The sequence below is a fragment of the Fusarium poae genome, chromosome 4, assembly GCF_019609905.1.
Source record: "Fusarium poae strain DAOMC 252244 chromosome 4, whole genome shotgun sequence".
Taxonomy (NCBI): Eukaryota; Fungi; Ascomycota; class Sordariomycetes; order Hypocreales; family Nectriaceae; genus Fusarium; species Fusarium poae.
Window position 1 is genome coordinate 3,731,520 of NC_058402.1, and position 13,453 is coordinate 3,744,972.

At 49.5% G+C, this 13,453-nt stretch overlaps 3 protein-coding genes across 3 annotated transcripts; all 3 read left to right on the forward strand.

The window, feature by feature from the left end:
- Positions 1-55: 55 nt before the first annotated feature.
- On the forward strand, positions 56-1,597 carry FPOAC1_011261 (uncharacterized protein; the record flags this gene model as incomplete). The annotated part of the gene is made up of 5 exons (XM_044855644.1): positions 56-102; positions 201-280; positions 377-1,087; positions 1,162-1,493; positions 1,547-1,597. 5 exons carry the CDS (start codon positions 56-58, stop codon positions 1,595-1,597), a joined length of 1,221 nt encoding a protein of 406 aa, XP_044702957.1.
- A 2,026-nt stretch (positions 1,598-3,623) lies between these two features.
- SER33 (D-3-phosphoglycerate dehydrogenase 2) lies at positions 3,624-5,339 on the forward strand (the record flags this gene model as incomplete). Its single annotated transcript, XM_044855645.1, has 5 exons — positions 3,624-3,931; positions 4,071-4,858; positions 4,911-5,020; positions 5,072-5,255; positions 5,311-5,339. 5 exons carry the CDS (start codon positions 3,624-3,626, stop codon positions 5,337-5,339), a joined length of 1,419 nt encoding a protein of 472 aa, XP_044702958.1.
- Positions 5,340-7,923: 2,584 nt separating this feature from the next.
- FPOAC1_011263 (uncharacterized protein) lies at positions 7,924-13,018 on the forward strand (the record flags this gene model as incomplete). Its single annotated transcript, XM_044855646.1, has 7 exons — positions 7,924-8,058; positions 8,136-8,268; positions 8,332-8,521; positions 8,570-12,419; positions 12,469-12,542; positions 12,591-12,805; positions 12,864-13,018. 7 exons carry the CDS (start codon positions 7,924-7,926, stop codon positions 13,016-13,018), a joined length of 4,752 nt encoding a protein of 1,583 aa, XP_044702959.1.
- Positions 13,019-13,453: the final 435 nt, after the last annotated feature.

Here is a 13,453-nt window from a genome sequence, read left to right on the forward strand (position 1 = left end):
TCCCCAAAGACGTTTATTCCAAGCGCCTCTTCGCATTCTTTTCATATCAGACACTATGGCCGAGCCTATTCGTGGAAAGCGTGCTCAGGATGCTGTGGCTCCGTAAGTCATTTCCTCACATTTCGATATCAACTTTGATCTTTCTTTGTATTGCCCGCCGCTTCACGATCCACGATGCTAACTACCCCACCTTCGATCAGTACGCCTCAGAACACTCCCGCAACCGCTGCTCCTATCTCTTCTCACGCCCAGCAGCCTGGTGTCGCTAGCATCAAGGAGGGTATGTATTTGATCTGGTTCTTTTTTTTTTCTTCTAAAAGAAACCCATCATGAATCAATCCAGAAGTCTTGGAACCGTAATCTAACCCCGCTGTAGAGGATCTTGACCGTGCTGCCGCGGCCTCTGTTTTCGCCCAAAACCCCAAGCTTATCCAGATGATTCAGGGTCGCCTCGGCTCCCTCGTGGGTCAATCTTCGGGCTACATCGAGTCCCTTCCCGCCCCTGTCCGCCGACGTGTCGCTGGTCTCAAGGGTATCCAGAAGGATCACTCCAAGCTCGAGGCCGAGTTCCAGGAGGAGGTTCTCCAGCTTGAGAAGAAGTACTTCGCCAAGTTCTCCCCTCTCTACGAGAAGCGTTCCGCCATCGTCAACGGAAAGTCCGAGCCCACTGAGGACGAGATTAAGGCCGGCGAGGAGGACGATGAGCCCGAGACTGAGGATGCCCCCAAGTCTGAGACAAAGTCCGATGTTCCCGACAATGTTTCCGGTATCCCCGAGTTCTGGCTTTCTGCCATGAAGAACCAGATCTCTCTCGCCGAGATGATCACTGACCGTGACGAGGCTGCCCTCAAGCACCTCACTGATATCCGCATGGAGTACCTTGACAAGCCCGGTTTCCGCCTCATCTTCGAGTTCGCTCCCAACGACTTCTTCAGCAACACTACCATCACCAAGACATACTACTACCAGAACGAGAGCGGCTACGGTGGTGACTTCATCTACGACCACGCTGAGGGTGACAAGATTGATTGGTCACCTAACAAGGACCTGACTGTCCGTGTCGAGAGCAAGAAGCAGCGAAACAAGAGTATGTGATGACTTTTTTCCAAGATGTCTTCTCTTTGTTTTTTTTTGTGGCCCGATGACTAACTTAGGATCCAGACACCAAGCAAACTCGAATTGTCAAGAAGACCGTTCCTACTGAGTCTTTCTTCAACTTCTTCTCACCACCCAAGGCTCCCACCGATGATGATGACGATGACGAGGATGTCGAGTCCGACATCGAGGAGCGTCTTGAACTCGACTACCAGCTCGGTGAGGACATCAAGGAGAAGCTCATTCCCCGCGCCATCGACTGGTTCACCGGTGAGGCTCTCGCTTTCGAGGAGCTCTCGGACGATGACCTTGACGGTGCCGACTTCGACGATGACGATGATGAGGACGAGGATGACTTGAGTGAGGAGAACGATGACGAGGAGGAGTCCGACGACGATGTATGCATTCCTTTCTTATTTGATTTGAGAACAAAACTAACATCATTACCCAGGATGATTCCGGCAAGCCCAAGCAGGAAGCTGCCGAGTGCAAACAGAGCTGAGCGAAGCGATAGAGCGCGACGTAACGCACATTTACACTCTCATGACATGATTGGCTTTTATCGGGTTTGAGGATTTTATCTGAGCCACCAGCCTTCCTCGGAAAAAAGGAGAGGCGGTGAACGACGGGAAGAAAAAGGCTACAAAAAACGGGAAGCGGTCGAAGTAGGTCGGCGAATCAGCCGGTGCCGTTTTTCAGAACACCAAGGTAGCATCGTCATTTGATAGGCATCGTTTGCACAGACCAGATCTTTGGTTTTGCCGCAAGCTCTGGGACTGGAAACCTTCATTGATAGACACAGCCAGAGGGTAAAAGTCGGCCCGCGATATTATGTTGCCCTCGTTTTTTTTGCAGCCTTTTTCTCTAACTTCGTTTTTGGGGTTCTTTGTCTTTGCTGTTCTGTTACAACTACGTTGATTTGATTCCTGGCATGGATGTAAGGTAGTGACTGACGGATAATTTCTTACAATGGTGTAAGGGGATTCAAGGTGCATAATATATAGAGAATGAGATTTTGTCGTAATGCAATTGTCACCGTTACCGTGACACTTATACTGTTTTCGCGATGCAAATTATCTTTGGATGGCGTGGTTTTGTTGTGTGTATTTCGAACTAGTGGCCTACCTGAAAGGATGTCGTTGGTAGCAAGCCGCGAAATGCGGTGAAATGAGAAATCTACAGCGAGAATAATATGCAAGACATGTGTCAAGTCACCGCCACGTCGTCAGTATGTACACACAGAATCCGGGGTGTTTCAGTACGTCAGTGACATATGTAATAGGCAGCCAGATACACCTATTAACCTAGGTATCAAATTGAAATACCGGTTGACTATTCGGTATTGGGTTTGAATTCAAGATAACGTGTATAGGGTAAGGTCATCTCGACACCACAGACTTGTGTTGTTCAATGTTGAGCATATACAAAAAAAAAAAATTCTGTCATTTATGCTAAATCAGACAATTGAATTATGAAATAAACTTGTCTGAATTCGTGCTGAGGGAACATATCTCATGTATGAAAAACCAATAGTCTTAGAAACAAGATGCACGTTCAAGTAGAATCCATCCAACCGCCGCTCAGCTCCGCTGCCGGGCTGCATATGCTCCGACCATGCCGCATATTGATTTCAGCATCGCCGCCAGCGGGACTGCTTGAAACGGTATAACACAGAACCCAGCGACCGGCCGCCGGTAGACGCAGAAATTGACGCCATTGTGTGACGGCATGGTGGCATTGCCGGTCTCGGTCAAGGGCCAAATGAGCAAACAACCACTGTCGCAACTTTTTTTTTTTTTTAAGTGGCCCCTTTTCAGGGCTGTCATAGTTTTGTTAGCGGCAAAGTCGTCCAAAACGCCGAGCTTGGCTACTGGTTATATGCGGGCTTGTAGTGATTAATTCGTTGGTTTGTTGCTCTTAATACTCGAATGATTGAGATCCATGCCATTGATGGCCGAGAGCGGACTATCGTACGTAAAAAGTTTTACTCTTTGGCTAAAGATGGCAAGGTAGCTTCACCAAATCATGACGGAGCCGCAAGGGTACCCTGATTCCATATTAACCTGTAGATGCCCTCTGATTCGGCGGCAATAGCATAGACCATGGATGAGTCAGGACCCGGAAGTCGGTAGAGACCTTTATTGAGCCTGATTATGTAGGTTCTTATGCTGGATTCGGCTCGTCGCGGAGTGTCAGCTTTCGATGGATGCGCTGTGGACTATGGAGTCATCTCATCATAGCTTAAGTACCTAACTTTAGTAGGTTCTTTGTAGATTTTGATCGCATCATAAAACCAATTGACACCCCCTCCATAACCTCAAGCCTGCTTCTTACATTTCTACACACCCGCCACCATTGAATATACTATAATTGCCTATCTTTGAATAGCTGGCATCTCATTCTCTACCATCTTGTCTATTCTCCTCTAACGGACTTATAAGCTTCCCAATTCTATCGACCACCCGCTGTTTACGACCCCTCCACCTTACTCCAACACCACACCGACCGACCATCACCACATTGCCATCATGACGCCTGCTCCTCAAAACATCGCCGGTGGCCTCTCTGCTGGCTCTCATCGCGAAGTCTCTCACAGCTGGGACCAAAACGCGGCCACTTCACCGCTCGCCTCTTTCCAGTCTCCCCCTAGCCTCAGCGCTGCCCTCCCTAACCGTGGCGCGCCCAAGAACCTGAAACCCTTCAACACCAAGGACATCAAGATTCTGCTTCTCGAGAATGTCAATGTGACTGGACAAGAGATCCTGAAGGCTCAGGGCTACCAAGTCGAGGCTCTCAAGACCTCTCTTCCCGAGGACCAGCTCATTGAGAAGATTCGGTATGTTTGCGAAATACCCCGCCATTGTTCGAACTTTTTTTCTACGAAACGGTGCCCCTCCATCGTTGACTTCACGGATGCCCCTCGTTCATGAGCTATACGTACCCCGCTACATATGCTAACAAATTACTCTCGACAGCGACGTACAAGTCATTGGTATCCGTTCCAAGACAAAGCTCACTGAGAAGGTCCTGCGTGAGGCCACAAACCTCCTCGTCATTGGCTGCTTCTGTATTGGTACCAACCAGGTTGACCTCGAGTTTGCTGCCAAGAATGGTATCGCCGTCTTCAACTCCCCCTTCGCCAACTCGCGCAGTGTCGCTGAGCTCGTCATTGCCGAGATCATCACCCTTGCCCGTCAACTCGGCGATCGATCCAACGAGATGCACCGTGGTACCTGGAACAAGGTCAGCTCCAAGTGCTGGGAGATTCGAGGCAAGACTCTGGGTATTGTCGGCTACGGTCACATTGGTTCTCAGTTGTCTGTCCTCGCTGAGGCTATGGGCATGAACGTCATCTACTACGATGTTGTTACTTTGATGGCTCTGGGTACTGCCAACCAGGTCCCTACTCTTGAGAAGCTCCTGGGCGAGGCCGACTTTGTCACCCTGCACGTTCCCGATCTTCCCGAGACTCGCAACATGATCTCTACCACTGAGTTCGAGCAGATGAAGACTGGCTCTTACCTTATCAACGCCAGCCGTGGCAGCGTTGTTGATATTCCTGCTCTCATCAAGGCTAGCCGCTCCGGCAAGGTCGCTGGTGCCGCTCTCGATGTCTTCCCCTCCGAGCCCGCGGCTAACGGTGACTACTTCACCAACGATCTCAACGTCTGGGGCGAGGACCTGCGAAGCTTGAAGAACCTTATTCTGACTCCCCACATTGGTGGCAGCACTGAGGAGGCCCAACGTGCTATTGGTATTGAGGGTAAGTCAATATACGAGGTATCATATGCAACCCAACACTAACATCCATATAGTCAGCGAGGCTTTGGTCCGCTACATCAACCAGGGTATCACTCTGGGTAGTGTCAACATTCCCGAGGTCCAGCTGCGCTCGCTGACTTCGGACGAGCCTGACACCGCTCGTGTAAGTCTAATTCGAAAGCAAGTCGATTATGCATGCTAATTTTGGCGCCAGGTCATTTTCATTCACCGAAACGTCCCCGGTGTGCTCCGAAAGGTCAACGAGATTCTTGGAGACCACAACGTCGACAAGCAGATTTCTGACAGCAGAGGCGACAACGCCTACCTTATGGCTGATATTAGCAACATCAAGTATGAGCAAATTAAGGATATCTACGACAGCCTTGAGGGCCTCAGCGGTAAGTCAAAACAATATACGCACATCCATAATCGCAATACTGACGGTTTACACAGCTCGCGTCATGACCCGTATCTTGTACTAAGTGACGATGCATGGGCCATTCAGTGACCATGAGTCTCAAACCCTTAACCTGGAGCTGGTGAAGAAAAATGCGATGCGACCAAAGCACAGGACATGACTATGGAGGAAGAAATAAAGGGGGCGGCCCGTTCGTTTTTTTATCGGGCCCAGATCCCCAGATATTTTACGCATTGATGCATTACACTCTGTTGGATGAAAACATATGCAGTTCGTAACCCAATGGCACGACCTCGACGGTCGTGGCTGGAGGAGGTTCTGCAAAGAGATGGAATTGTCAGGTACACAAACCCATGCCTGAGCGAGGATCAAAAGGGGGCTGGATTTTGCGGCTGGTGTTTTGAATAATTACTGGTTGAGTCGGTAACACTGTATGGAGTATTATGGCATGGATGAATTCAACGGACAGAAACAATTGAGCTTCAACACAACTTGACTTGGAATAACGGAATGGGACCAATCCGGTACGAATTGGTGGAGGGTCCAGGATGACCCATATCACTCACTCTGTTGGCTTCTCGAAGTACCTATGTATGTACAGAAGAACAAACTGCGGTTCCTCGGCCCGCCCACGGGGATGAAGATAAGCATTGATAGGGTTACTGTTGGTGGCTGGCGTAAGCTGGATACTGCCTTGACGTCAAATCATGGCTTGTCTATTAAATGTTGGGGACATGAGCCGCATCTTGCATAGATAGTTGACTGTGGAATGCTGCTCTGATCGATGCATGGTTGGTAGCCAACCTTTGTGCTCGGACTGAAGGTTGTGGTACCTGCTGAGAACAATTCGCCGAGCCAGGTACGGATAGGATACTATCTGGGAGGCTGGTACTCGGTTAACCAGTTCTTGACTGACGACTCTCCTTTGATGGACTGGACCTGAGGCTGGTAATATCTATTGGGGTTGTGGTGGAGATCGATTAATCGCCTACTTGGCGTACTAGGGTTCAACCGTTCCCCAGTATTTTAGAATTGGCATCTCCTTTCTGTAGGAGGAATCTTGCAAATCAGTGTTAGTGGCGTGTTTCAAGCTTTGGGCCCTGCTACCTCGCCGGCTTGCTACGTAGTAACACTTGACTGAAAGAACACTGGTTTCGGGATTTAGAGAAATTGACTGTAGATACAGCGTAATACAGAAGACAAAACATACGTATACTTATTCATCAGAGACCTGTTTTTTAGATTAAACCTGTGCTCATCTGTTTCCTGTATCCTCGTAATGGGTCCAGTTAGCTGTTGGCACACTAGATCGGCTCACATAATGACTGGTCAATACCAACAATGCGATTCTTAGACCGTGTAACGCATACTGCAGTGATCTTTATGCTGCTTAACCAATGCCCGTTCCATCTAAACTATGTTGATAGTGCTTTATCCTATTAATTCTGCAAAGACCCGTTTTACTCACCTGAATTCATGCTTGAGCTCCTCTACACTCTGACACTGTAACTATATCAGATGTGAAGCTGTATCAGACAGTGCGATTTCGATCTTGGAGTGTTTGATCGCCAATACTAATTAATAAAGGGGGCCTACGGCAAAGTGCTTTTTGATGGCACGTCAGCTCCAACAGATCCCCGAAAAGATGCCTCTTTGTCTTTGCACCGCGGATCCGGCAAATTGACAAAGACAATTGTCAAATCCTCTCGAGCCTTGAGAATGTTGAATCGGTCAGCATAACACAGTGTCGACTCAAAATCGAGAGGATTTGTCGGTCTCGCTTGCCCTCACCCCAGATCGAGCAAGGACAGGACAAGGCCAAAGTTGCGGACGGGTCGGCCCCTCATTGGTTCGCGGGATCATCCAGGTAGAGAGCCTAGAGAACCCCTAATCGTTCAGGAGTGTCTAGGAACTGAGGCTGGATGACTGTCGTAGGGTTGGATGTACCTTATGCGGTGAAGCACCGGCAAAAAGTAGGCGTGAATGAACCCCTAGGTACTCGATCGGTCTAACAGTCAGTGCCCCGCCCCCCTGTTCTCCAACGTGCCCCGTGCGGCTGCAGTCTCCAGTATCTGTCCGGCCCTTTGAATCAAATCCAGGAGAGAGAGAAACGCGTGCTGGCATCACCGCATCCATAACTTTTGACTTTCTTCAAGGTCTTTCGTTTTGCCTTTAACCTTTTCAATCTTGTTCGACCTCTTTGTCGGCGAGTGTTTTTTGTCTTGTGTGGGAAGAAAAGCATATTTCTTTCGCCCTTGCCTTGGACTGCCTACCTTACTACAGGGTCCTTTCCGTCCAATAAATACTTCCAGCTGCTTGGATTACGGGGCACCGGTGTACCGTACCCAAAAGCTCATATCCATCCAGCGACTTGCGCAAAGCATCCAACAGCCATTCGACCGCACACTGCAACGAGCGTGCCGGTTGTTTGCATTGATTAACGCCCCTTTACGTTTATTAGAAGCGACGTTTCCAACGACTATATCCCTCTCCGGCAGGCCGTGTCTCTCTGCACCACTGTTGGCGAATATATGCATCCCACCGCCATTCAGCCCCTTGGTACCAGTTACGCCGATACCGCTTCGACATAGTCGCCTTTATCTTTTACCTTAATACACGCCGGCCTTGCGCTCGGTAATACCGCCATCATGGCATCGGCCTACGAGGTTGGCACAAGGGCATGGCAGCCAGACACTGCTGAAGGTTGGGTGGCTTCAGAGCTCGTCAACAAGACCGTTGATGGCTCCAAGGTCAAGCTGACCTTCCAGCTCGAAAATGGCGATGTGAGTTTGCATTGGCTTCCTTTGGTGGTACTAGGTATCTCGTTACAACATGTATACTGACTGTATCTCCCCGTCAGACCAAAGATATCGAGGTGTCTGCAGAGGCACTCCAGAGCGGAAGCGACCCATCTCTGCCACCCTTGATGAACCCGACAATGCTCGAAGCCAGCGACGATCTCACAAATTTGTCCCATCTTAATGAGCCTGCTGGTATGTCCCTCACTGAACCGTGATCTGCCAGAAATCACCACAGCTGATGCTAACACCGTCCAGTTCTGCAGGCAATCAAGCTACGATACTTGCAAAAGGAAATCTACACTTACAGTGGTATCGTCCTTATTGCTACGAACCCGTTTGCGCGAGTCGATTCTCTCTATGTCCCTGGCATGGTTCAGGTCTATGCTGGAAGACAGCGAGCGACACAAGCGCCCCATTTGTTTGCTATTGCTGAGGAGGCCTTCATGTAAGATTGCGCTTCCGCCGTCCAGCTTCCTCTATTAACTTGCTCTAGCGACATGATTCGCGACAAGAAAAACCAGACAGTTGTCGTTTCCGGAGAGTCTGGTGCTGGTAAAACTGTCAGCGCCAAGTACATCATGCGATACTTTGCTACCAGAGAGTCTCCTGACAACCCTGGCGGGCGATCCAAGCGAGGTTCAGAGTCTATGAGCGAGACAGAAGAGCAGATCCTTGCGACCAACCCTATCATGGAAGCGTTCGGTAACGCTAAGACGACTCGAAACGACAATTCCTCACGATTCGGAAAGTACATTGAGATCATGTTCGACGAGGAGACGAATATTATTGGCGCAAAGATTAGAACATACCTTTTGGAGCGTTCTCGATTGGTTTTCCAGCCCCTCAAGGAGCGTAACTACCATATCTTCTACCAGCTCATTGCTGGTGCGTCCGACCAGCAGCGAGAGGAGCTTGGTCTTCTACCCATTGAGGAGTTTGAATACCTGAACCAAGGAAACTGTCCGACAATCGATGGTGTGGACGACAAAGCCGAATTTGAGGCAACCCAAAAGTCGCTGTCAACTATTGGTGTGACGAACGAGCAGCAGGCAGACATATTTAAATTGTTGGCCGGTCTTCTACACCTTGGAAACGTCAAGATCACTGCCTCGCGCAATGACAGTGTATTGGCTCCTAATGAACCTTCTTTGGAGAAGGCTTGTGACATTCTCGGTGTTAAGGCTGAAGAGTTCTCAAGATGGATTGTCAAGAAGCAACTCATTACTCGTGGCGAAAAGATCACCTCGAATCTGAGTCAAGCACAGGCTATTGTCGTCCGAGATTCCGTTGCTAAATTCATTTACTCGAGTATGTTCGACTGGCTTGTTGATATTATCAACACTAGTCTGGCTTCTGAAGATGTGTTGAGTCGAGTGACATCCTTCATTGGTGTTTTGGATATTTATGGTTTTGAACATTTCGCCAAGAACTCTTTTGAGCAGTTCTGTATCAACTACGCCAACGAGAAGCTGCAGCAAGAGTTCAACCAGCACGTCTTCAAGCTGGAGCAGGAAGAATATCTCCGGGAACAGATTGACTGGACATTCATTGACTTCTCCGATAACCAGCCCTGTATCGATTTGATCGAGGGCAAGCTAGGTATCCTGTCTCTGCTTGATGAGGAGTCTCGACTTCCCATGGGATCCGATGAGCAATTTGTCACCAAGCTCCACCACAACTTCACTCCCGACAAGTCCAAGTTTTACAAGAAGCCTAGGTTCGGAAAGTCAGCTTTCACTGTCTGCCATTATGCCATCGACGTCACCTACGAGTCCGAGGGCTTTATCGAGAAGAACCGAGATACTGTTCCTGATGAGCACATGGCTGTCCTGCGCGCCTCAAGCAACGAGTTCCTCAAGACCGTTTTGGACGCTGCAACCGCTGTACGAGAGAAGGATGCCGCATCTTCCAGCTCCAACGCTGTTAAGCCCGCTGCTGGTAGGAAGATCGGCGTGGCTGTCAACAGAAAACCCACACTGGGAGGTATTTTCCGATCATCGCTCATCGAGCTTATGAGCACAATCAACAACACCGATGTTCACTACATCAGATGTATCAAGCCTAACGAGGCTAAGGAGGCTTGGAAGTTCGAGGGACCCATGGTTCTCAGCCAGCTGCGTGCTTGTGGTGTGCTCGAGACTGTCCGTATTAGTTGCGCTGGTTATCCTACTCGTTGGACATATGAAGAGTTTGCTCTTCGTTACTACATGTTGGTGAGGTCTGACGGATGGACTTCAGAAATCCGTGAGATGGCAGATGCTATCCTTAAGAAGGCTCTCGGAACAAGTACCGGCAAGGGACTGGACAAATACCAGCTTGGTCTTACCAAGATTTTCTTCCGGGCTGGTATGCTTGCCTTTTTGGAGAATCTGCGTACAACCAGGCTTAATGAATGTGCTATCATGATTCAGAAGAACCTCAGAGCCAAGTACTACCGACAACGTTACCTCGAGGCTCGTGAAGCCATCATCCTTACCCAGTCTGCAATCAGGTCATGGAAGGCCAGGAAGCAGGCTAACGAGCTTCGCACCGTTAAGGCTGCTATTACCATCCAGCGCGTATGGAGGGGATACAAGCAGCGCAAGTTCTACCTTGGATTCCGAAGGGATATGGTCTTGTTCGAGTCTATTGCCAAGGGATACCTACGACGAAAGACCATCTTGGAGGAGCGTCTTGGCAATGCTGCACTCAAGATCCAACGTTCTTGGCGATCAAGGAGGCAGTTGAAGGAGTGGAGGCAATACCGTAAGAAGGTCGTCCTTATCCAGAGCCTGTGGCGCGGAAGAAAGGCTCGAAAGGAATATAAGACAATTCGAGAAGAGGCTCGTGACTTGAAGCAGATCTCTTACAAGCTCGAAAACAAGGTTGTTGAGCTGACGCAGTCCCTCGGTTCTATGAAGGAAAGGAACAAGGGTCTTGCATCACAGGTTGAGAACTACGAAGGACAAATCAAGTCATGGAAGAAGAGACACAATGACCTTGAGGCACGAACAAAAGAGCTCCAAACAGAGGCCAACCAGGCTGGTATCGCCGTCGCTCGACTACAAGCGATGGAGGATGAGATGAAGAAACTTCAGGTCGCCTTCGATGAGTCGACTGCCAATATCAAGAGGATGCAAGAGGAGGAGAGAGAGCTCCGAGAGTCTCTCAGGTTAACCAACACAGAATTGGAGACAGCGAAGAGGTCAAGTACTCAACACGAGAAGGACAACATGAGTCTGAGGCAGGAGTTGGAGTCTCTCAGAGACGCCCTCGAGCTGGCTCGAAGGAATGCGCCCATCAATGGGGAACTTGCCAACGGGACAACACCTGGGGCCACAGTGCCTTCTGGCCTCATCAACCTTGTCGCCTCCAAGAAGCCTAAGCGTCGCAGCGCAGGCGCAGAACCACGAGAGCTTGATCGTTTCAGTGGCACCTACAACCCTCGGCCAGTTTCCATGGCTGTTACTGGCACAGCCCATCGTCAGAACCTTTCTGGCTCGACCTTCCTACCTGGCGTCGATAATATCGAAATGGAACTCGAGACGCTTCTCGCAGACGAGGATGGCCTTAACGAGGAGGTGACAATGGGACTCATCCGAAACCTCAAGATCCCCTCCCCCAGCACTACACCGCCTCCTTCAGACAAGGAAGTGTTGTTCCCTTCATACCTCATTAATTTGGTTACATCAGAGATGTGGAACAATGGCTTCGTGAAGGAGTCCGAGCGCTTCTTGGCCAACGTGATGCAGTCCATCCAGCAGGAGGTTATGCAACACGATGGTGACGAGGCTATCAACCCTGGCGCCTTCTGGCTGTCAAACGTGCACGAGATGCTGTCCTTCGTATTCCTTGCTGAGGATTGGTACGAAGCTCAAAAGTCGGACAACTATGAGTACGACCGACTTTTGGAGATTGTCAAGCACGATCTTGAGAGCTTGGAGTTCAACATCTACCACACTTGGATGAAGGTGTTGAAGAAGAAATTGCAGAAGATGATCATCCCTGCCATCATCGAGTCCCAGTCTCTCCCTGGTTTCGTTACCAACGAAAGCAGCCGATTCTTGGGCAAGCTTCTTCAGTCGAACTCGACCCCCGCTTACAGCATGGACAACCTGCTCAGCCTGCTTAACAGCGTCTTCCGCGCGATGAAGGCCTACTACCTGGAGGACTCCATCATTACGCAGACCATCACTGAGCTCCTCAAGTTGGTTGGCGTGACAGCGTTCAACGACTTGCTGATGCGAAGAAACTTCCTCTCCTGGAAGCGTGGCCTTCAGATTAACTACAACATCACTCGTATTGAGGAATGGTGCAAGAGCCACGACATGCCCGAGGGCACGCTCCAGCTGGAGCATCTGATGGTAAGTCACCCTGCGAAGTGTTTTAAGAACTGTGCTAACCATTATACAGCAAGCAACCAAGCTTCTTCAACTCAAGAAGGCCACCCTGAATGACATAGAAATCATTCAGGACATTTGCTGGATGTAAGTACTCCGAGATATTTGTCCTATAATTGGTATTGACAATCACAGGCTTTCACCAAACCAGATCCAGAAGCTGCTCAACCAATACCTGGTTGCCGATTACGAGCAGCCCATCAACGGCGAGATCATGAAGGCAGTTGCCTCACGTGTAACTGAGAAGAGCGACGTTCTTCTCCTTCAAGCCGTCGATATGGACGACAGTGGTCCTTACGAGATCGCCGAGCCTCGAGTCATTACTGCGCTCGAGACTTACACACCTTCTTGTAAGTCGCTTCTTGGATGAGTCACTCTACGTGTAATTTGAAACTAACACCTTCCCAGGGCTCCAAACCCCTCGCCTGAAGAGGCTGGCCGAGATCGTCTCAGCACAAGCCATCGCACAGCAGGAGAAGCTGGACTACACAGATGGCGAAGAGTACGAGAACGGTCATCAGCATGAGCTCGAGGGTGTTGATGAGGTGGAAGTAGAGCAGTAAAGAGATAATGAAGCAGGTTTAGGCATTTCGAACGCACATAAGGGATAGAAGCCGCATTTTCAGGGTGTTTGATGTCGAATTTTCTAATGGCGGCGTGTAGTGTAACTGAAAACAGATCTGAGATCATTCTCGTTGTATCTGAAAGGCATCATGTATATAGAGCGGGACCTTGGCTCCCCCTTCTCCGCAAGTCGATGAGGGCGTTTGGGCTCGGCTCTATCTTTATAAAACGAGATACGGCTGTATTGGAGAGACGATAGTATGAAGCGATGTCGTGGTTATTTGTTCACTTACTTAGTCTTGTCTTCTGTCTGTTCTTGTGATTGTTTGACAAAGTTGAGGAAGATGGCTCTGATGCAACTATCGAGACTTTTAGCCCCTTTAGTCGCATGCACAGTCTGCGTAGCTGCAATTTGGAAATACACCCAAATTGTA